This window comes from Myxocyprinus asiaticus, chromosome 36 (assembly GCF_019703515.2).
Source record: "Myxocyprinus asiaticus isolate MX2 ecotype Aquarium Trade chromosome 36, UBuf_Myxa_2, whole genome shotgun sequence".
Taxonomy (NCBI): Eukaryota; Metazoa; Chordata; class Actinopteri; order Cypriniformes; family Catostomidae; genus Myxocyprinus; species Myxocyprinus asiaticus.
Window position 1 is genome coordinate 10,806,546 of NC_059379.1, and position 24,575 is coordinate 10,831,120.

Genomic DNA, 24,575 nt, shown 5'->3' on the forward strand with positions numbered 1-24,575 from the left:
TTCTACATCTAATTCAATTCAATTTGGTAACACTTTACAATAAGGTTCCATTTGTTAACATTAGTTCACAACATTAGTTAACATGAACTAACAATGAACAATACTTTAACAGCATTTATTCATGTTGGTTAATGTTAATTTCAACATATACTAATATATTTAAAAATCAAAAGTTTTATTTGTTAACATTAATGCACTATGAACTAACATGAATTAACAATTAACAATAGCATTTCTATTAACCAACATTAACAAAGATTAATAAATGCAGTAAAAAATATTGTTTATTGTTTATTCATGATATCTAATGCATTAAATAATGTCAACGAATGAAACCTTATTGTAAAATGTTACATTTAATTTGTATAGTGCTAACAATTCAATCTGATTCAAAAGCATCTTTATAGAAAATAGACTAAAATAGAAAAATAGAGAAAGATTGTAAAATAATAACTCAAAACCACAGTCAAAAGAATATTACAAAACATTGATAACAGAAAACTTCTGAATACTGTATATTATTCTTTGTTCCAATTACTTCTAGAATTCAGCATATCAACTCACTGACCAAATGTCTTAAATGAAATATTGCAGTACTCACCCTGGTGGCAGTCACAGTAAGCCCAACCAATGGCCCCTGAGTTCTGTCTAAAAAAGCACCAAGGGTTGGATTCGCGGTCAGGATTTCGACAAAAATTGTGCTCTCCCAGACCCCTACCCGGATATTGCAGCACATAATCTGGGAACTCGGTCCACTTTAGGCAGGGAGAACCTGAGTCAGTCTGAGAGACAGTGCCATTGTAATAGCCCAGTTCAGTGAAGCCCTCAGAGCAGGACAGAGGAACTGGAAGACAGAGACAACAAAACATGTCTATAGTGAGTCTTGGAGTTATACAATGCCAGAAAAACTAACTAACTGTCAGATGTATTGACAGTTATGTACTTACGATGGATGGAAGTCTAGGGGGAAAGTGGTTGCCCCACAAACTTCCATTGTTAATGAATTTCTGTACACAAGTTTTTGTTTACTTTACGAACTGACATCTAAATTATTTTCTGTGGTAATCAACACCATGCCACCAAGGACGTCGATAGAGCTTACATTTTTGGAATACCATGCATAAAATGTCCCTAGTACCTGGCAGATATCACTGAAATTAGTGTCCTGAAAAATCACACACGTTTCTGTGACAGCCGAGATCTGTAAACTGCAAAAAAGAGTCAGGAGGAACAAGCTCACTCTTTTATTTAGCCAATCAGAAATGCTTTCTGGCTATAAATCATTATGCAAGTGTGGGTTTTTGGAAGGCGGGGTTTTGGAGAGAGGGCATGTGGTTGAAGTTTGCAAAATGGCTGAAATTGTTTTCAGCATCTTTAACCTGAAACATTCCTTTAGTAATAAGGAGAAGAAGACAATGAAGAAGGAGACAAAGCAGATGAAAAAGAAAAAAGGAGGAAGATGAGGAAGAAGAAAAGGAGGAAGAAGAAGATGATGAAGAAGAAAGAAGAAAAGAAGAAAAAGAAAAAAGACAATGAAGAAGAAGAAACAGAACATGGCAAAAATTTCAAAGAAGAAAAAGACAGAGGAAGAAGAAGAAAAGAAGAGGACGATGAAAAAGATGATGAAGAAGAAGAAGAAGAAGGTGGCTATGAAAAAGAAGACAAAGAAGAAGAGAAAATGTTGGCCTCTGTGCAAAAAAAAAAAAAAAAACTAATTGCACTGTTACAGGTCTAGTTCCAAGAGAGCAGAATTAAAACGGCACTATCTACCAAAATCCTCCCTAAAATCCTCTGTTGTCATAATCCAAAATAATAATCCTTGTCTAATAAAGTGCCAATCTCTGTGTAGCTCTGCAGATGTGGTCTTTTTCAATAAGGCTTTTCTGACCAGCATCATGTGAGTCTAACAGCAGCCTTCTGTTTATCTCCGAGGAACACACATCTTGGCCCTTCCAACTCCTCCAAGCTGAGCACTGCTCTGAATCCTTAGCCCTGGGCTGGAGAGTGAAAAAAGGGAGAAGTTGGACATCTGGGTCCCTTATCCAGCCTTACTTCCCAGCATAAAGGATGAGAGATTAGACCAGGCTGTGCTAGCAGGTGCTGAGAAGCCAAGATGAGCAGCAGGGAGCTGAATTCTCATTGACCTGCCCTACTTGAGTATGACAAGCAAGAGCAACACTGCCCCTTCCATGATTTAAAAGCACAATTGCTCTGAAGTTGCACCTCCTTTTAAGGCAAACAGATGGTTGTGGTTGCCAAAAGTTAAAGAAAGAAGTGTCTCTCCGCAGAGTCAGCACCCTAAATCATCTACATGTGATATGCTTGAGGTAAATCTGAGCAACAAGGCCCATTTTGACAGAGTATAAAGACACCACTACATTTAAGACTTCAGTGAAACTGTAATGTCTAGCAATTATGTTTTCACTTGAAAGTGTTCTAACCAAGTGCGATCCAACAAGCTTCCAGTGACAAGTTGTCTCAAAATGTTGTCTATATTTCTATATATTCTATTGTCTGTCAATACTTTAAATTAAAATACTACAGAACGCAACACAATAACAGCCATTCAGAAATTATTTGGGGGCTTGATCATTCTCAGCAAGAATGATATCCAGAGATATCATATAGATATGTAGATATCCATACGTAGATACCTCTGGTTTGGATATGTCAACCGTGCTCCATCTTGGAACGATAAACAAGGAGACCTGTTTGAATGGAGGAGATGCCTCAGAGTGCTGCACAAACTGCTTTTGTGTGAAAACTATTCATCATATAATAAACTGTCTGCCAGAGGGCTAATTTTCAATATATTTGCCATGATATATTCATTTGAAGAGAACTTTATTTGGAGTTTGTTATAAACAAAAATGCTGTTTGAAAAGAGAAGTCTCAGGAAATTTGCAACAAATGGGATTTATTTACAGTACTAACTATTGTAAAACTTTGAAAGCATTTTTGCATATGTAGTATATTATATATTAATGTAATACAGTATATAATATTTTATTATAATATTATTACACTAATTACTATTAATGATATATAATTTGAATAAACAAATACACTGTGGATGTTTTTGGAGCTAGATTCATTTATGGTTAAGACCTATCAATTCCACTGCATTGATGATCACTAGTCCCACTGCTTTTATTAGAAGCAGTGCTCTGATTATCAGCATTATTTATGAGAGTGTTTTACCAATACTTTGTTTAATTTGGAATTTTCACTTCATCTAATATTGTCCGAAGTTTATGGCAAATCAAATCTTGTGAAAATTGGCTGGAAAAAACTCCAGACTGTTGCAAACCGCATCTGTCAATTCACTTTCAAGTGTTTACGGATGGCTCTTGATGTTTTCAATATGACAGACGCACCGACATATTGCGACCCATAGGAACAGCTGCTAATGCGCCATCTATGTACGCATATATGCATATTCACTGTTCTCTTACAAAGAAATTTATTGTATGTCAATTTAATTTAAACCACCTCAGATGCAAGTTTAAAGTTAATACATAACTGAGATTTAAATTAGAGTTTAAAGTAATGGAGCAACAGGATTAAAGTCAATTCAGATTTACTGTAAAATTTAAATCAGGATCAAAACAATGATATAAATTTAAACCTGATTATTTTAAAACAAAGTTTAAAGTTTGGTGCACCAGAATTATCAGATAAACCTTGATTTAATCTAAATTTAAGATTAATCCTGGTTGGTGCAACCCACCCTTTGTCTACCTTTAATTACTTTTTTTAAGACCCTTTGAATGATTTATAGTAATGTGGCTCCCTCTGGTGGACAAACAGTACTGCCTTTTATGCCTATGAAGGCCTTAAATACAGTTGAGAAATTAGGTATTTCTTATGTTACAACCATGCCAAATTGATGAAATTTTGCATGTTACCTCAGAATGTTCTTTTGTGCAAGTATACTAAATTTTGTTACGTTTAAAAATTGCGCTCACAAGATACAGGCTAATTAGTCATTATAGGCCACGCCCAAGACATATTTGCTTATATTTTTGGAACGATTTGACACATCAAAATTCTTTTGATACATTTTTATCAGGAGGGTCTGTAGATGATATATTCCAAGTTTCATGAAAATCAGGCAAAAGGCCTAGGCCGAGTTCGAAAAAGTAGGTTTTTTGAATAAATCAAAATTGTAAAAAAAGTTGCAGAAATGGAAATTCAAAGACCATATCATTGTGGGGAACTGGTGGATTCAGAGAAGCTACAAATGTGTATTGTAGCCTATACGGTTCCGGAGTTATGAGCAAAAAGGCGAATTAGCTAATTATACCGCTGCCATGTGGCTGATTGTCACAAAATTTGATATGCGGCTTTGAGTTGACACCCGGCTTTGAGTTGACACCCTGCTTGTGTATAGTAATTTCCATAACCCTCGGCCATTCCCAATATGAGTTATAAGGTGCTGAAATTTGATTGGCCAGCGACGGCCATTTTTGTTAATTTGTCGAATCGATTTTTTAAGAATATGTTAGCATTTGAACCAAAGAAGATGCATATTTAATTTGATCTTTTCACTCAAACAGCTGCAAAGTTATGACAGTTTTTTATTTGTAGCAACCCCTAGGGGTGGAATTGTATGAAACTTTGTTGGCATCTTCTAAACGTCCTGTTGACTATGTGCACCGAGTTTGGTTACATTTGAGGTTTGCGATGAGTAGATATTGATCAATTACTCAAACCGCATTACACCGAAGGAATTGTATCGTTAATATCTTTGGAACGATTTGACGTATTGAAATTCTTTTGATAACTTTTTGTCAGGAGGGTCTGTAGATGAAGTATACCAAATTAAATTCCGATTGGACTAATGGTCTAGGAGGAGTTCTTAAAAGTAGATTTTAAAATGTTAAATGGCGGGAAAAAATTATAGAAGGAAATGAAATCGGAGATATACATTTTGTAGGGCTTTACTCACGGAATCAGAAAATTTCGATTCTAGCCCTTATGGTTGCAGAGATATGAGTCAAAACATAAAAGTGTTTATTATACCACCACCAAGGGTCAGATGGGTGTGCGTTTTTGCGCCTGAGTAGTGAGGGTTATTTGGTATCATCCTGCCAAGTTTGGTGTCTCCACGACTTACGGTCTCTGACGCCAGACACTTTTAGGGCAGAAAAAAAAGAAGTAAAAGAAGAAAATCAGTACAATTACAATAGGGTTCCAGCAACAAAAATAAAAATTCTCTCATGATTTACTCACCCTCATGCCATCCCAGTTGTGTATGACTTACTTTCTTCAGTAGAACACAAACAAACATTTTTATCTGTTTCTCACCCACACCTATTATATCGCTTCTGAAGGTATGGATTTAACCATTGGAGTCATATGGATTACTTTTATGTTTCCTTTATGGGATTTTTGGAGCTAAAAATGTCTGATCACCATTCACTTGCATTGTATGGACCTACAGAGCTGAGATATTTTTCTAAAAATCTTTGTTTGTATTCTGCTGAAGAAAGAATGTCATACACATCTGGGATTGTATAAGGGTGAGTAAATGATGGGAGAATTTTCATTTGTGGGTGAACTATCCCTTTAAGAGGCATTCACAGTATGTAAGGCTGGATATTAGCAAGCTACAGTAGCTGGATGGAATCTCATAGCTTTTCTTCCTCCATATCTTAAAACTCAATTGTATTAACTCAATTTTGTTTGGGTAGTACTGCGAAAACCAGGTTCAAATTGCATTTCTCACATAACAACAGCACACATGTAGCCAGATAATGGCTAGAATAGAGTATTAGTAGAGCTGTACTGAACTTAAGTTCGAACACAGCTTCATTTTGCTACGGGGGCTTTAGCACTTGAGTTTAGTGCTGTGCTGATTAGGGCACAAATGTAGCTCTCGTAGGATGAGTGCACACACGGTAGGGGTGAGAGCAGAACTATGGGAAGTATGGGTGATAGAAGCAATCGTGGAGACTTTGGGTGGTGAGGTCCATATGGACTGTGAAAAGCTGCATACATTGCACAAAAAGCCTTCCAGAAATCTCAACACCAACAGATGTCAGCACATTTTACATCTTTGTCTGCAATTTTTAAGGAACTTTATGTTGTGAATTGGACCAGGGAGTAAAGACAGTCTGAGAAGGATGAAGAAGTTGTGATCTTCCACCTCTTGTAATCCTCTGTTAAACCTCATTTCCTTAAGTCCCAGAATCTACAACTACATGACCCAGCTGAATTGCATTCAAAGAGCGTGTCGCCGGGAAACACTGTAGATATCAAGGGCCCTCCACCTTCCAATCGCCTTTGAAAATACATCACTGACTGACAGTTAGAAGAGCAGGCTGTGAATCACAGTCCCGACTGGCATGTCTGCAGTCTTCTTTGTCTGCATAGTCATGCGATTGCACTTTCTGAGCCAGGCTGTCTGCATTTAAGTGATATTAGAAAAATGTATATTGAAGGGGAACAGTGTGTGAGTGTACAGAGCATGCAGAGTAGATTAATGTCTCTATCTGCAAGCTCAGACTGACTCACTGCAATCAGGGCAGAGCTGAATTAGACATATTAAAGCAGCCTAACTGAGAGCGCTCTCAGAAAGAGTTGTGCCAACCTCAGGGATATCGTTCACTGTATTTCTGCTTAATTGGATGCATGAAGATGTGTGGGCAGAAAACACCATTATGCTGTCGATGAAGTGTCTGGAACAAAACAAAAATTGTTCACCCATAAAGACAGCAACTTAACAAAAAGGTTTACTTTTCTTTTTACCCCTTTTTCATATTTATTTTATTGTTTTATTGTCAATCCAGTCATGCTAACACATACTGCCTTCTGAAGCCATTATTATGAGTACGTAATTTTCAAGTAATTTTTTGTCGTAAAGAATAGGAAACATGGAGGACGGCAGATTCTTTTTGCATATTTTTTGGGGAACTCTTATTTTTAACCCGTTATACATGTTAATTTTGGTCAAATACAAGCTATTTTCTCTGTGTAAAAATTTACAATATCCATTAAATGGTTTCTGATATAGGGTACATAAATGTATATGATTGAAACAAGGTAGTTGCATTTGGAAACATAAATAAAACTTATGGCTCCTCCCAACTCGGAAACTTAGATATCAAAATGATCTGAGTTTCCCATTTGTAACTATGACTTGAGCAATAAAACATCAAAAAATGTAATATATCTCCAAAAATAATTCAAATATTGCAAGTACACAACTGGCAATCTAAAATCTGTATTAATGCATCATTTGACAAAAATCCAGTGAAAACTTGGAAACAACTGAGAAATGTATTTTTTACTTTTAATTTTTACTTCTGATATGTTTCCTTGTATATGAATTAACTGCATGCATATGTAATAATAACTCTATATATCTGTATATAGTTGTTAAAAAGGTCTTCAGCATGTCTACATCCACAATGTGCAATTTTACAAAGAAATGTGTGATGCAGTGGTTTCCTTCAGAATCAAAGCACATGCTAATGTTCTACTAAAAAGAGACTAGCCTAATTTTTTTCGGGCAACAGAAACGTGTGTTATTCTGAAAATGTACTGTTCTGAACTATATGAAAAAAACATTTTCATTTAAAAATAAAGTTTTCACTCCAAAACAATTGAAAGGGCACAAATGTACACACACAAAAAAATATTTTTTGGTTATGTCCTGTTAAAAAATCTCTCATTTTCATAGGGCTATGACGGTAGTGACTTTTGCACAGGCAAACACCAATACATTTTTTCTGAAAATTTCTTAGTGCCACAGACATTACATACTTTACTTGTAAGATACATTTGGTTGACATTTGAATAATTTTGTAATAGAGAACAGGTGAATTATCTTCTGCATGATGGAAGAGTAAACTTGGAAATAGACCTTTTTCACAGACTGTGATGATGCGTTTCCATGTCATTTAGAAATGTAAATCTAGCAAACTTTTTCTTTTTTAATTATTTTGTATAAATTTATAACATTGTACTTTGTGTTATATTACCCTGGAATTAGTCAAAAAAAAAAAAAAAATAAAAAAGTACCAGATCTGCGATGGGGTTTCTAATACAACTGAGAGTGACAGTAAATTTGGCGTCTTCTCTCTTCTGACTGCTGTAATCAACCGCTCTCTATTTTTTAATTTTCTTTCTTTTTTTTTTTTTTTTTGCCAATTTTGCAGTCGTGAAAATTTAATAGTTGATTTTTTTTTTCTTTTGCTGTATGAACAAATGGGTAAGCATAATATTTAATAATAAAAATAATATTTGTTGTGGTCTCCCATTCATCACTATAGAAGTTTACCCTGCAATAGTTTACTTCCGCATTCCAAAACCGCGAAACGTGAAAATGGTCTATAGATTGAAGCAGAGAGAAATTTAACAGGAAAGACAGGGAAGGTCAGGCAATAAAAGAGTGGAAAACCAGGCATCAGGACCTGCACGAGAAGCCAGCAACACTTACTAAGCATGTCACATGCCAAATATATAGATTTCGATTCCTTTCCATTATGATGCAAGAAAAATGACTGATCCCCAGGTGTTAATGACTCCTATGACATGAGAAAGAGAGTTGGGGGAGGGGATGGTACCGGGAAACAGAGAAAGGTGGATGTAGGATGCATGCTTTACAACGGATCGGATTACATGATGTATCTCCTCAATTTAAAAAAGCTGTGCCTTGAAACATCAACACTGCCACTGTACTAGTAAGTCAGTCTAGTAAAATCTTTTTATTCTGACAGTCTTCTCCATTCTGAAGCAAACACATGCAGATCTGACACACATAAGGTGGGGGATGGAACATCAAAGCTGTTTGATATAGCAAAGACTGGCACAGATGCACTGAAGGGGGAGGAAGTGGGCTACAAAATCCTTTTTTTGCGATTTTTTGATGTTCCAAAAAGAATGATAAAAAATTACCTTGTTAGTCAACTATAAAATTGGAGGGTATACATGATTCAATCAAAGTTTAAACAAAAAGAGATTTCCAACACTGTTTATCAAAAAAAGAAAAAAAAAGCTACAGAGGCTGAACAAAACAAATATTGTTTAGAGGCTCAATTTTGTTGTAGATGTTTCTCCTTAAATTCCTTAGAAGAAATAAAAATAGACAAATGTGATGATTACTGTCATACTGTAAGAGTGTAGAGCTATAAAATGAATGTAAATAGCATTGGCCTTTGATGAGAAATGTTTGAGTTCATATTGATTGCATACATTGGTATCTCTGCAAATCTGAGATCACAGTTTGAGACATTGTTGAGATCTCTTCTGAAACTGTAGAAGAGACATGAGATTACTAGAGTCTTTTTCTCAAGAGAAAATCTTATCAAAAGCCTCAATTTGCTCTCCCTTTAGAGAAACAATGGAGACACTCATTTATTTGTGATTATTCTTTTCTATAGGGACTATCAAATCTAAACAATCAGATAAAATAGGTTCTTAGATATAATGGACACAATACGCAGTTAACTGTGGGTAAAAGGTGGAAAAATAAACGTAAAAAAAAGAAGAATCAAACAAGAAAATCAAAGAATCTTGTGCATCCTTTTAGAGCTCTTTGGCTGGGATGCATTCACCTTCAGCCACTATCACCCTCTGCACCGCTCTGAGCTAATGGAACCACATTGGCAGAACGAATGGCAGCAGAAATCAAGTCATTTACGCAAAGCATCCGTATGGCGTACTTGGACACACGCTCTCAGCTCTGCGCCATAGGAGAGCTCATTCTCCCTCCCCAAATAATCCATTTCCCCAACACAATGAATATTTGATATGGTTCACACAACGTGCTGTGGCGTGTTAAGCGAGTGAGGGAGCAGATGCGTGGTGTGACACCAATGGGTGACAGGGTGCAACGTGATAATATTAGGGCATTCACAGTACTGGCATTTTTTGCAAAGAAAAATAGAAATGATTCAGGTACATATTTTTGTTTTTGATACAAAGCTTCAGTTCAAGATATTCCGTGTTAATGTGCAAGACATCCTGTTTTTTTTTTTCTTTTTTGTGTTTTTGTCAAATTCTCTCATCATTTACTCACCCTCATGCCATCACAGGTGTGTATGAATTTCTTTCTTCTGCAGCACACAAAAGATTTTTTGAAGAACATCTCAGCTCTGTGAGAAACAGGTCAATATTAAACTCCTTTTTTTCTATAAATTCTCCTCCCTGCCCAGTAGGTGGTGATATGCATGAAGAAAGCAAATCACCAAAAACATTCAAGAAGAAGAATAAGTAAGTAAGACATGAATATTGATCTGTTTCTCACCCACACCTATCATATCGCTTCAGAAGACATGGATTAAACCACTGGAGTCGTATGGATTACTTTTATGCTGTATTTATATGGTTTTTGAGACCTTCAAAGTTCTGTCCACTATTCACTTGCAACAGAATTTTCATTTTTGGGTGAACTATTCCTTAAATTTAGGGTTAATCAGCCTTAATCTGGGTTTACAATGACTTAAAAGCCCTACCACAGAATTTTCCTGGATTTACCCGTAAAATCAGAGAAGAAAATGTGAAAAAAAGTGTGCATGTTCCATCTGGACCTAGAAATTACATAAATCAAAAGAAACTTCCTTTGTTTGGTCTAAGCTTGGTCTCTGACAACTGTGGCATGCTCACCTAAAAGACCCCTTCTAACCACACAACAAACTTTCAAGGGGACTATAAAACCCATTTCTTTTGATGTACGATGCATGCTTCTGGCACTGTTAATATTTTCATTGAAAGAAGAAAACCAAGGCACAAATCGCTCAATCTAAGCCCTTTCCATTCCTGGCCCCATAAAGCTGTCTGATTGGCTGGGCCAGACTGGGCTGTTTATCTGTCTTGATGCTGTGACATCAAAGCACTGAGAGTCATTAGCACTCTGGAATTGGTATGAGGGGAATTTCACGCTGTCGAAGTGTATGAGAGTGACATGATGGCGAAAATCTGACAGAGCTCAAGAAGATGTGACACCACTGCAGGGTGGATGCCCTTATTAACCAGCCATGCTGGCAATATCCAGCAACCAGTGCATGCCAGTGTTGTAGTGTAAATGTCATATTTTGGAGCACTAGGGGAGTTGATGAATGATTTATATAAGACAAGCCATCTCAAATCCATCTTCATCGCCTCATTAATAACACGGTCAGAGCTGAGAGAATGAGATATCGTGGAATATGACTCTAACCAAATAATTGTTTTTTTATTTTTCATACATTCCTGTGAGTGATTCAGCATCTCCTAAGACAGAGCACTGTAAAAATGAAAAGATACTTAAGTCACAATTTGGAGCTCTTAACTGAAGGGTTGCGAATCCAACAAAGGGTTGCAGGTGCAGGGGGGAAACATTGCTAATTGTAAAAACGTAACTAACCATACAATTATGCAGTGTTAGAGTTAGCATAGACTCGGTCACCATTGACTTTCATTGGAACTTTATTCCTTACAATGTGAATGGTGATAGAGGCTAACATTATAACTAACCATTCTTTTTATATTTCACAGAAGAAAGTAATCTGGTTTGGAACAACAAGAGAGTTAATTAATGATGACAGAATTTTAATCTTTGTGTTAACTAGCCCTTTAAGAGTTCCGTTTAGGAATGCTCTCCAAAGGGTTTTGCCAGTGAACCCCAAAGTGTCCCTAAAGTATCTATTCAGTTTACAGTGATGGGACACATATTGTCTCACCTGTGCTCTGCACTGCATTCAGGTAGCTGTCATCACCATTCTCCTGCAGGGAAGACAAAAAGGAAAGATTTCAAATGTGAGAAGCTGACAGAATTATTAAGTGGTTTGTTCAACACAATAAAGTGTCTGTTTTTCTGGAAAACTGGAGTTTTATCTTCTTAGGAATGACAGACATTTAAACAGCGGTATGTTCTGTGTCTGCATACGCTTACACCTGATTCAGAGGAAGCTGTGCAAATCCTCCCTGACAGCATTACAGGCGACAAAGATAGTATCAGTTAAAATCTATTATTAACTTTAGACATTTTATTTCCACTTTTCCTGGTACTGCCTTGCGACTGAAGTTTATAAAACATATTAAAAAATTATTCTGTTTGCTTTGAGCGACCCATCCAGGCCTGCGTTTCCCGTACAACAACGTAACTCACTGCTGAACCAACACAGTACACTTAATCATTGGAAAAATTAACTAGCTTCCCAAAACCATGGTAAAAATTGTGCACATTGTTCGAACTCGAAACAATGTTGGTTCAACAACTTAGAGCTGTTGTTAATGACATTACACAGGGGGTGGAGTAATAACTTCTGTGACTAAATTATAAAAGTTCATTAACCCGTTTAATGTGAGAAAGCTGTTGAAAACAGGAAAGCAGCATACACTGTATAATGCGACAGATCCAGACGCTGCAATAGTGGGGTTTCCCTCTACATCGTTGCAGGCCTCCCTCGCACCGCAGGCCCTGGGGCGGCTACGCCACTGGTGATGACAGATATAGAAGCCTCAGCGAAGTCAAATGATGTACACACAGCAAACTAACAAGGAACTATGCTTCTAACCACACAACTTTGCAATATTGTTTGCGAATGTTCGTTGGAACTACGATTGACCATAGTTGACTAACGATACTTTTGGGAAACGCACTCGACACAGCAACACTGACCCAACCGATGGCAAGAATTGGGGGTGGGACTATCTGTTTGTTTGATTAATAACAGAAGAGGGCATTTTCGGAAGGCTGTTTGAAAACATACGTTTATATTTGCAATTCCGTTCAGAGTATTGGTGCAGAAAAACACAAAACAATCTTCAGCTTTAATATTCATTCAAATAGTTCCCACGATTATTTATGTTTTCCGCTGACCCTTGTAGTACCTTCACAAACCCATGACTAAAAAAAACCCCTGCAATTATACCAACAACAGTCATTTTAAGCAAAAAATTAGGTCGAAATAGCTCCTTAAAGAAATAGTTCAGCCAAAAATACAAATTCTACCATACTTTAATCATCTTCATGTCAATCCAAAAACACAAGGCTTTCTTTCTTTGTAAAACACAAAAGGAGACTTTTAATGAATATCCTGGTCCATCTTTTTAATACAATAGCAGTTGATAGTGACTCACTTTAAAGCTTAAAAAGGACCTAAAAGTATTATAAATGTGACTCATGCATCATATTCCAAGTCTTCTGAAGACTTACAACAGGTTTAGGTGAAAAACAACCCAAAATTTTGTAATTTTTCAGTAAAAATCTTAACCTCCATTGTGCGTTTGTGAGTGCTAGAGAGAAGTTCTTTCACAGTGGCTTGCATTCCACAAGAACTTGCATTGTTTGGCACTAAAAAGCTTAAATCGAAAAAGCCTTTATAAGCTTAAAAGTGAGTCAATAGTATCAATTGTGTGAATTATTCCTTTAGGGCAACTATTGCATGTTAACAGGTACATTTTTAACATCTTTGTGTGTAGTTGCACAAAGACTTCCGATTAGTCTGCAAACAATGTTACCAAAACACTTACATTTCCAAAGTTGTCAGTTCTGATTCATAATAGCTTAAACTATAAATATTTTGCTGAAAATCAATCTTCAAATACATTGACCAAATCTGACACTGGGTTTTCAAACCATTCAGCCAAAATTTGGGCAGCTGTCAAGGTTGAATACAACCTAGAAATCTGAGGATTGCTGATAGAGCTTCATTCTGGCAGACGTAAGGGAGTGAAGCTGTTCCTGTGACTTGAAATCCAATGAGTGCCTTTCAGTGAGGCAGGACTACTGCTGTAACTCAGAGGTTTTGTCATCAGAGTTTTCCAGAACCAATCGCAGTCTGTTCTCCCAAGTGATTTAAAGCTTTCTGGCTGAGCATCTTTGTAGAATCCATGCAGCTTGTAATCTAGACTAAATTTGTCCTAGCATTCACTACTGATGCTTCAGACTGTTTAAACATTTTGTGCATTGGGTTTACCAGTCCATACTTAAAAGCCCCTTGTTACTATGCTGCTCTACTGCCTGTCATTTTATTTTTTTTTTACATGAAACCACATGCAGGCATATATGTTTGTTGATGAAAACATGGTATTGATTTAATTAATTTATAAGCAATAAACTGATCTGAGATGTATCACCACCAGCCAGGCTAATTGCATTATAGATAGCAAGCCCAAGTTATGCACTCTGATATTTGTGCTCACATCAGCACACTCTGGTCAGTTAAAGCCATAATTTCATCTGTCATTCTCATTCCAGAGCAGCAACTGAGGCCAGATTGACACTGTCCTACTGTGATTCTGTTGCTTTCCCTGTACATTTTGTTATTTGGGAAATAAATACATTTGGGAAAAATAACTTGATTTATGCGAAAGACATCATCGTCTTTGAGTTCCAATATGTGTTCAATCATGGCTGGGTCTAAGGGGGGGCTGAAGGGTGCATTGCCCCCATAGATGTTCCTAGGGACCCCGTCGTTCAGATGAAGAGAAAACCTATTGCCCACCCTAAAGGTCAAAATGCCCACCCAAAGATCACATCCTATATTTTCAGTTCTACACAGGGAACAGATTGTGGTAATGGAGTTTATTTCTTGTATGGCACTGATGCGTGTACATACAGTATGACCAGGTGTGTCATACCGACAGCTGCAAACACAGTAAGGCATTCAAACAACCTTGGAGAAGTCTAGCTTATGGCACTTGGCTGAAACACATTTACGTTGTGCTTTAAATACTTGCTAATGCTTTGTATCTATGCACTATTTGTGAATGCATGTTTCAAAATGTATGCAGATTTATAAAATCAATAGGATGTACTGTATAACAGCATTTCAGCAGCAAAGCCCTCCAACAGATTTGTTGGTGCTCTAAACTTTCTGTAATGAAGAGGAGCGTTAAGTCTCTAATGAAGCATGGCAGGTATATTACTCATTAATTCCTTCCCATAGTGCTGTTGTTTTACCGCCCAAACAGATGTTAAGGTGCTCTAGTTCTGTTGTAGATGTGAAATGAAATGAAGGTCAATTATTTGTTCACTAACGCTGATGTCTATTTCCTTATTTCAGATCATTTGGGAGCCCATTTTGGAGCTATTAAGCAAACCTTATGACAAAATGACTATTCTTCAAAAAACTGGTTCAGTTAAATCTTTCACAGTTTACTCTGTCTTAGGTTGTCTAGTTTATGCCTAGCTGAGTTTGTTGACTTCCGTGTATAGTAGAGTTGGAGTACTCGAGTTTGGACTCGGACTCGAGTCCGAGTCACAAGTCCAATTTTAATGGACTTGGACTTGTCATGGACTCGGATGCATTTTTACTCAGACATGACTCGGACTCGAGCCTATTGAGTCCAGCCTAGTCCATGACATTTGTGATGCAATGAAAAAAAAAAAAAATAACAAAACAGAAATTAATGAACATATCTCTGTCTGCATGCAGCTGTATTAGCCCCTGAAGTCGTAGTAGACATATCCAATGTTGTTTCACTGTGTTTAAGCAAACACACTCACACACACATACGCACGTGCACAGGCACACTCATTAGTCAACCTGTATACTACTGTATAACTTCGACTACCGAGGTGGCTGGCAAGACGAAAACGCAAAGACGGGTATGTATCCAATGTAACAGAAACTAAACAAGGCAGTTTCACAGGACACGGGACCTGACAACTGGTAAAATTGCGTGTGGCGTTTGTGCAGCCAAAACGTTGCGCGCATTGCAGATTCATCGTGGTTTAAAACTTAAAATCAAGAACTTCATTGAGTCAAGTCACCCATATCATGTCTCTCACAGTTTACTAAAAGCAGCATATTGAAAAAAAAAAGAAATACATAAAAATAGTATTAATATAGGATATTAAGTCTTTTTAGGCATAATGTATCAACACATGTAGGCTTCTGTAGTCTCTTGTGGTCCACACAGTGTTGTCAGCTTGAACTGGTGCATGATAGCTTGATGAATTAACTGTGTACCTTTTTATATAGTCGGGGGAAAAAAACATTATTGCTACAGCAGACGGCAACTCTAAACAGATAAACAGCACCTATTATTATTGATTGACTATATTCAAAGCATTGACGAGCTGCTTAAACTACATTCTTTTACAGCATTTGTCCAGCATTCACAACATTCTACCATGCACAATAAAATATTAGGATATTTTGGGTAGTGAAATGTTTTGTATTATATTTTAATTATAGACTATAAAATAAATGTATTATTCGATGACAGAGTTTGTGTATGAGGCTAAACTTCATGTTATGTGTTGAATTTAGCTGGTTAAGACGTTTTTATTTTAAATGTTTATTTAATTTTAATTTTAATGTAAACCACTGGGTAACTTATGCACGTCTTTTTTTAGCCTATATCTCTGACACTTTTGAAGGACAATTCTGTTAAATTTATGATTCAAAATTATTATTCTCTACGTTTTTGCGGTTAAAGAAGAGCTCAATGAAATTTTCTTTGGTTGGTATTTAAAGATTTCAGGCTGATTGGAGACCAACGCAGGTGCCGCTTAAGCAAATATCAATTATTATTTATTTTTTTATCTTCTGCAGCAGCAGCTGTGAGATGCACATGGACGCATCAGGGATTTAGGTACACGAGCAGCACACAGAACTGCCCTGCATTTTCCTGCAAATCAATTGACAAATTGAAAATGAAGTAGAAATAAAAACTAAATTCAGATTCTAAGTAATAATAACTCTGGTTGTAATGACTAACGCAGCTTTCACTTTCTTTAGTCTATGTTTGAGTGGAGGGGAAAAGCAACAAATAATTGAAATGTCAACAGAATGCAATAAGAAGTGTGTTGAAGGACAGTTTTGTCTTTATCTTTTCGAACAGTCCTGAAATTAAATTCAGGTCCACACCCCTTGAAATATCATTAGGTGCTTGGATCAATAATTTTGTTCTAGCACACTCAACAAACTCATTAGTCTTACAGCAGAATATGGGTCAATGCTTTTCATTTCTGTCATAGAATCCTTTTAGTTTCAGGTTCTGTTCTTCATGCATCCAAATTGTTTAAAGAAAAACAAATGATAATTGAATTTGTATTCATAACCAAAGGCAGCAACTGGTCTGCATATATGCATTCATTTTTTAATGTGCATCATTTAAGCAACATTTCCTCCCCACAGCAGGGCATGTCAGAGCCTCTATTAGAGGGAGGTGGCTTTGCTTGAATCCATTAAACATGTAAGCCTTCTATTGCACAATGACAGATATAAGATGCTGCATTAGAATTGACTGAAAAGGTACCATTTGAAATCATGTAATATCAATGGCATTAAAAAAACTATAGAAATAAGATAATGCATACATGGCCTTTACAAATGTAATACACTAGTGTATTTTCTCACAGGAGAAGGGCGCGTTTATTTGTTCCATGCTATTATTGAACAGCCCTGAAGGCGCGTGACGCCTCTTACCTCCGCGATCGCCGGCAGCCAGAGAGAAAACACAGCGACCAGGGCGAGCATCATCCTCCACACTCTAGGATCCATAACTATCTCCGGCTATGGGTCAGTGTCATTGTCCGGTAGGCTATCAGAACCCACTTTTGTCATGCAGAAGTCCGGATCAGGGTGTATTCGCGCGGGTTGAATTGTGGATGCTGTTTCAAAGCGCGGGTTTACAGTGTGAGTGATGATGTGCTCCTCCGTGACCCGCCGTAGGTTGATGTGTGATGTCTAATCGGTGTTGTAGAGTAGTGTCACAGACGCGCACACCCCTCGTAGAGACCCACGCGCAGCTCTACGTCTCCATGCGCTCGCGCACCACACGCGAGCCGCACTGATGTTCCAGCAGCCAACAAACTGGGCGTCACTGTTGCCTTAGTGGAGATCTGACAATGTAGATCAACATATAAATAAAATTAAGAATTTACATTTTAAAATAATAAATTAAAAATAAACATTATACCAAATGAAAACATGTGAAATATGCCAAAACGAAGAATTTAAACGCTGCTTTGTTATTTGTAGTTTATTGCATTGTAGTAACGATATAATAAATAATGTAGTGTAATAATATATTACATTTATTTTTGTACTGATTGAATGTCAATTTCAGTTAAATGTAGATCAAAATAAATAATAAAACAGTGATTTTTTTAGTAGGCCTATGGGGAATATTTATGTGTCCCATAAAAGGATATCAAGGTAATGCTGTATAAAAAGTAGTAACCAACAGTTGTTACATGAAGGGTCTATTACCTCCGTGCCTGATCTAACCCTTAAAATTAATTGTTGTTGTTGCTGATTCTCATTGTTGAAACCTTATGGATTCACGTTGATTCAGTGATGTTAAATTATATGTCTAATCAAACCAGTTAATTTAGATGTTGCCTCATGAAGCACATTTTTAGGTTAAAGGGATAGTTAACCCAAAAATACAATTATCTCATCATTTAATCACCCTCATGCCATCCCAGATGTGTATGACTTTCTTTCTTCTGCAGAACACAAATTACGTTTTTTTAGAAGAATATCTTAGCTCTATAGGTCCTCACAATGCAAGTGAATGGTGACCAGAACTTTGAAGGTCCAAAAATGACGTAAAGGAGGCATTAAAGTAATCCACATGACTCCACTGGTTAAAACCATATCTTCTGAACAATATGATATGTGTGAGTGAGAAACAGATCAATATTTAAGTCAATCTCCACCTTTGACCAGCCCAAACCAGTAGGTGGTTGAATGTGAAACTAAAAGTCACTTCCACACCAGAATGTGGAAGTGACAGTAAAAGTGTAGATTTACAATTATAAAAGGACTTAAATATTTATCTGTTTCTCACCCACAACTATCATATTGCATCAGAAGATATGGATTTAACCACTGGAGTCTTATGGATTACTTTTATACTGCCTTTCGGACCTTCAAAGTTCTAGTCACCATTGACTTGCATTGTGAGGACCAACAGAGCTGAAATATTCTTTTTAAAATCTTTGTTTGTGTTTTGCATATGAAAGAAAGTCATACACATCTGGGATGGTATGAGGGTGAGTAAATGATGAGAGAATTTTTTTTTGGGGGGGGGGGGGAACTATCTCTTTAACATGTGTCAGTGTAGGTTATTCAACCATAACAAACAGCATTAACATTTATTATTGGGCTATTTTTATAAGTGTGGCACTGGAACTGATCATGTTTTCACTACAGACCATTTCAAAAGTATTAAAAAAAAAAGTGTTAAACAATAATGCCCTTTACTGTAGGTAACCACAGTGATTGACAGTCTTATTCCACCACGAGGGGAAAATTAGTTTTAGAACGTTTTTCTCCATCATACGAATGGAGTTTGTACTTCCCACATTTAACTTGTGCTTGCTCATTTGGTGGTTTTGTTCTTAAAACTTTGTAAGCTATGATTCCTTTGAGAAAATCTCTGTTGTAAAGCACTGATTAAAATTTACTTTAATTAATAACCTCCAGGCAGTTTGCTTTTTATTATACAACCCCAGTTTCCAAAAAAGAAGGGACAGTATGAAAAATGCTAATAAAAACAAATAGAAGAGATTTGTAAATTATATTCACCCTTTGCTATATTGAAAGCACTACAACTACACATTATATGATGTTTTACCTTGTGAACTTCATTGTTTTTTCAAAATGTACAGTCATTTTAAATCCAATGTTTGCCTACACGCTACAAAAAATTGAGATGGGCAATTTAAGACTAATAACAATTTGATGAGTTGAAATAACAAGGCAATGTGAAACAGGAGATGTTAAACAAGTGAAGCAATCGTGTCATAGTATATAGGGAGCCTTCAAAAATAGCCTAGTCCTTCAAGAGCAAGGATCGTTCAAGACTTGTCAATTTGTCAACAGATGCTTCAGCAAATAATCCAGCACTTTGAGAACAATCTTCCCCAAAGACAAATTGGAAGGATTTTGTGCATTTCACACTCTACAGTGCACAATATAGTTAAAAGATTCAAGGAATCTGATCAAATCTCGGTGCGTAAAGGGCAAGATGAAAACCATTTCTGAATGCACATAATCTCTGATCCCTCAGGTGTCACTGTCTTAAAAAACAGCATTCATCTGTAATGGATATCATTAACATGTGCTTGGGATAACTTTAGTAAACCTTTGTTAGTCAACACCACTCACCGCTGCATCCACAGATGCAAGTTAAGACTTTACTATGCAAAGCAGAAGCCCTACATCACTGTCCAGAAGTGCTGCCGGCTTCTCTGGGCTCGGTCTCATCTTAGATGGAAAGTAGAACAGTGGAACTGTTTTTCAAAAACACAGCCATCGTGTTATCCAGGCCAAAGAGGAAAAGGGCCATTCAAGCTGTTATCAGCATCAGGTCCAAAAGCCAGTGTCTGTATGAGCTAGGGGTGTGTCAGTGCCCATGGCATGGTTAACTCGCACATCTGTGAGAACACCATGAATGTAGACAGATATGTACAAATTTTGGAGCAACATATACATACTGCCATCCAGCATCGTCATTTCCAGGGACATCCCTGCATTTTCCAGCAGGACAACTTCAAACCACATCCTGCCCGATTACAAGTGCATGGCTGTGTGAGCAGAGAGTGTGGGTGCTAGACTGGCCTGCCTGCAGTCCTGACCTGTCTCCAATTGAGAATGTGTAGCGCATTATGTAGCACACCATATGGCAATGAAGACCCCGTACAATTGTGCAGCTAAAGACCTACATAATGGATGAATGGGGGAAAATTCCACTTTCTAAACTTAACAAATTTGTCTCTTCAGTGCCCAAATGCTTAATAAGTGTTATTAGAAGAAATGGTGCTGTTTCACAGTGGTAAACACTCAACTGTCTCAACTTTTTTGGAGCGTGTTTCAATCATCTGATTTGAAATTACAGTACATTTTCAAAAAAACAAGGAAATTCACAAAGAAAAAAAAACATAATATAATGTGTAGTTGTAGTGCTTTCAATATAGCAAAGGGTGAATATAATTTACAAATCACTCCTTTTTGTTTCTATTAGCATTTTTCATACTGTCCCAACTTTTTGCAATTGGGGATATTTTATATTTTAAAGATTTGCATTATTGTACTTTCATCCCTTGAAATGTGAATAATTTTGCGAGTGGTTGCTCTCAACAAATATTTGTTTTGTATGCAACAGCAGAAAGGTGAATAGGTCTGAATCATCACAAAAAAGACCTGGAGGGATTGTGGAGAAACCCAGCAGAGTGAACATTTTCAACATAAACTCCTACAAAGATCTAGAGTGAAGAAGAAAAAAAAAAAAAGAAAAAAACATTGGTGCATTTAATACCACCATAAATAATTTTTCAAGGATTGGTTCATCCAAAAATAAAAATTATGTCATTATGTACTCTGTGGAAAACAAAAGGAAATGTTAGGCACAATGCAATAGCAACAGTCACCATTCACTTACGGAGCACAGTCAAAATACTTCACATGGATTTGGAATTACCTACTGTAATAGTGAGTAGCCTACATGACAAAACAAAATTTACATTTTTAGCTGAACTAATCCTTTACAGTAGGTTTGTGGTATTATTCAAGAACATTTCCAGAGAATGTAAGCCTTTAGAAAGCCACATCTATGGCATATAAAAGACTAAATTTAAGGTTCTGAATATTTATTAAATGTATTTACGCAATATTTCGGATGAACCAGCCGTCAGCTCTATAAAGTTTATGAGATGGCATAAATGAGTTCAATTACTTCCAATAAAAACAAATTGAGCACAGCATAATAGGTTCAGTTGGTGCATGTATGCTCATAATAATAAAGCTACAGCTGGGATCCCCAGCATGAGTGACCTTCTGCGAGTGGCATGCAAAGTCACCCACAGAGCCTTCTCGCCCATACAATCATGCATATTTTACCCTCTCAATCCACTCTTTCTTCCACTACACTCATGACCTGATCACTGGTGCTGACGTGGTTTACAGTCGTGTTATGTCTCTGTCCTACAGAGACACCTGCTCTCTGATGATCTGTCGTTGGAATGGGAGGAAACAGGAATTTTACTGGTGTACCGCTTTGATGAAAGCAGCGATACCATGGCAACACAGTGGTTAAATTGCCAGCAATACCTCTAACTCTCACAGCACATTTAAGGATTTTTAAGAGACAATTGTCTTTGTGCTCTCTGTAAAATTGGGTCATAAAGAAGGGGGAGAAAGGGTAGTAACCTGAAAGTGGTCATACGTAGAAATGACACTAAAAAGCAGGATTTTAAAAGAGACATCATGGAAAGCATGCTCTATTCTGGTAACAGATACATTGGTGAGTCATAATGCCTTGCAAAGTCTATAGTTTTTCATACAGGCTCAAAAATTCACATCCTCACACAGAGCCACACACACATAGATCATAACTGTCCTTACCCAGAGGCATCAGCTCTCAGTTCCATTAACCCCCTATACAGCAGCCAATCGTCACCCAAAACAGTTGGTATGGAAACAGATAAGAAAGAAGAAAAGGACTGTGCCTCTTTTTTCCTTCTGCACATGCTGTAAGCAGATATTAAAGTCTAGCAGACATTACCGGCAAAATGAATACAGACCACTAATGACTGACAAATCACACCACCAACAATGAAGATATTAGTGCTAGATATTTGTACCAACAAGTCTGAACACATTTGTGCACATCAGTCCTCTAGCTTCCTATTTTGGAGCTATTTTTTGGACAATCTGTAATCAACCTCTGTCTATCCCCATAGGAAATAAAAATCATAAAGGAGATCTCGGTAATATCTCAATTGTTTCTCTTGGACAGCAATGAGGGAGCAAAGAGACCAAATACAATCTTTTACGTAAAGCCTTTGTATTTGAATCCCAGATTTTTCTCTCCTGAGAAAAGATCCCAGTATTCTCACGTGTCGCAACTCAAACGATACTTGGATTTGCCAAAATACCAAAGTCTGCTATTAAAAGTCAGAAATTTCACCGGCATCAAATCAAACATTTCTCATCAAATTCTTTCAAGACCAAATTATCTGAGCTATACAATCCTGGAGTGATCTCACAGTGAAATCGAAAACAGTAGGTTGACTTTTCATTAGTTAAAATCAGTCTTTGCTTACCAAAATGGCAAAACCAAAGCGGTAAGTGTAGTTGGGCATACGTGTGAGCTCCATTTTGCAGGTATATTGTCCACGGGGGGGTTGTGAAGCAAGCTGTTTTCAGCTATACTGGCTGTAATACAGTAAAGAGGAATGAATATTTCTTAAACTGTATTCCCCAACAACAACAAAAAACAAACCTAAACCTAACCATCAGTGGAGTAATAATGTAATGTTAAAGGGAAAACTGCAACCTCCAAATCATAATCGTCACTGAATATGCAAAGACCATTACTTACTGGTTTTTTTACTTAATTACTTCTAAAATATTGGATTGAACCCAGGTCTCCCACACTGCTGATGCAACAAGCCATAGGTCATGCCACAGGGGAAGGTAAACATGCTGGAGCCGATGCAAAAATGTCTGATAGGAGATGCCGCTTTTCGATGAGTCGGCATAATGTAGCCGATTCTAGGGTAACGGAACTCTCAGAAACAACATACTGACTTCCTGTGTGATCATGTTTACTGTACATCCACATAACTGTAGACTATAGCTCTATACTCTTATATTATGTCAACAATTGTCTCATTTGTTTCTGTTTGACTTCTAAGGAATTTTAGAAAAAACATCCATGCCAAAGTTGAAAGATAAAACTCCTGAGCTATGTATGAAAGAGCAGCCTCTGAGAAATGAAACCTGCTCTCATATAATCATGTTACTGTACCTAAATTTTTGCAAAAATGATTTTTAAGTGGTTCGTTGTACATATCGCAGCAGTTCACTGTGAAAGAAATACTAGAGGCCCTACAACAACTTTGACTTTTATTCACTTTTACACAAATCACAAAATAGGGCAGATTATCAGTTCATAAACACTTACTGCACTTAACGCTCTATTACTCCCATACCGCTATCTTATGGCATCAAAACACTTTTACAATGCATGACTTGTAAGGCGCTACATTTTAACGTTTGCATTATTATACGAGCATGTTCAAGTTGTGCGATTGCACTTGCAGTGCAATGGACCAGGGTATGAGTCCTAAAGAGCATGCGAGTCGACATGTGAGCCTAAAGTGTCATAGAAGCACCACAAAATGAAACGGTTGCTTCAGCAATTGCGTTTTTACGTCACATTTGCTTTTTATGATGCACTCGGTAAAAGGTTTAGATTCAAGGTTTAAGGTGGGGAGGTAGGCTTTGTTGATTAAACACTCTATACAGCATTAATATGTTTTGGAGAACATTTAACTCACGTTTGCACCACACAGTGGACATTTCACCTCAGAACTGCCCAAATATACACTATATTGCCAAAAGTATTCGCTCATCTGCCTTTAGACGCATATGAACTTAAGTGACATCCCATTCTTAATCCATAGGGTTTAATATGACGTCGGCCCACCCTTTGCAGCTATAACAGCTTCAACTCTTCTGGGAAGGCTTTCCACAAGGTTTAGGAGTGTGTTTATGGGAATTTTTGACCATTCTTCCAGAAGCGCATTGTGAGGTCAGACACTGATGTTGGACGAGAAGGCCTGGCTCGCAGTCTTCGCTCTAATTCATCCCAAAGGTGCTCTATCGGGTTGAGGT

At 37.1% G+C, this 24,575-nt stretch overlaps 1 protein-coding gene across 1 annotated transcript in view; it reads right to left on the reverse strand.

The window, feature by feature from the left end:
- The window catches only part of LOC127426934 (neurotrypsin-like), a 55,449-nt gene that overhangs the window by 27,346 nt on the left and 3,528 nt on the right, over positions 1-24,575 (reverse strand). Inside the window, exons 2-4 of the mRNA XM_051674119.1 lie at positions 17,373-17,788; positions 11,670-11,712; positions 602-844 (exon numbers count right to left, since the gene is read on the reverse strand). Of these exons, the coding sequence (XP_051530079.1) occupies positions 602-844; positions 11,670-11,712; positions 17,373-17,447 (361 nt within the window). The 5' untranslated portion in view covers positions 17,448-17,788. The remainder of the gene's footprint in view (positions 1-601; positions 845-11,669; positions 11,713-17,372; positions 17,789-24,575) is intronic.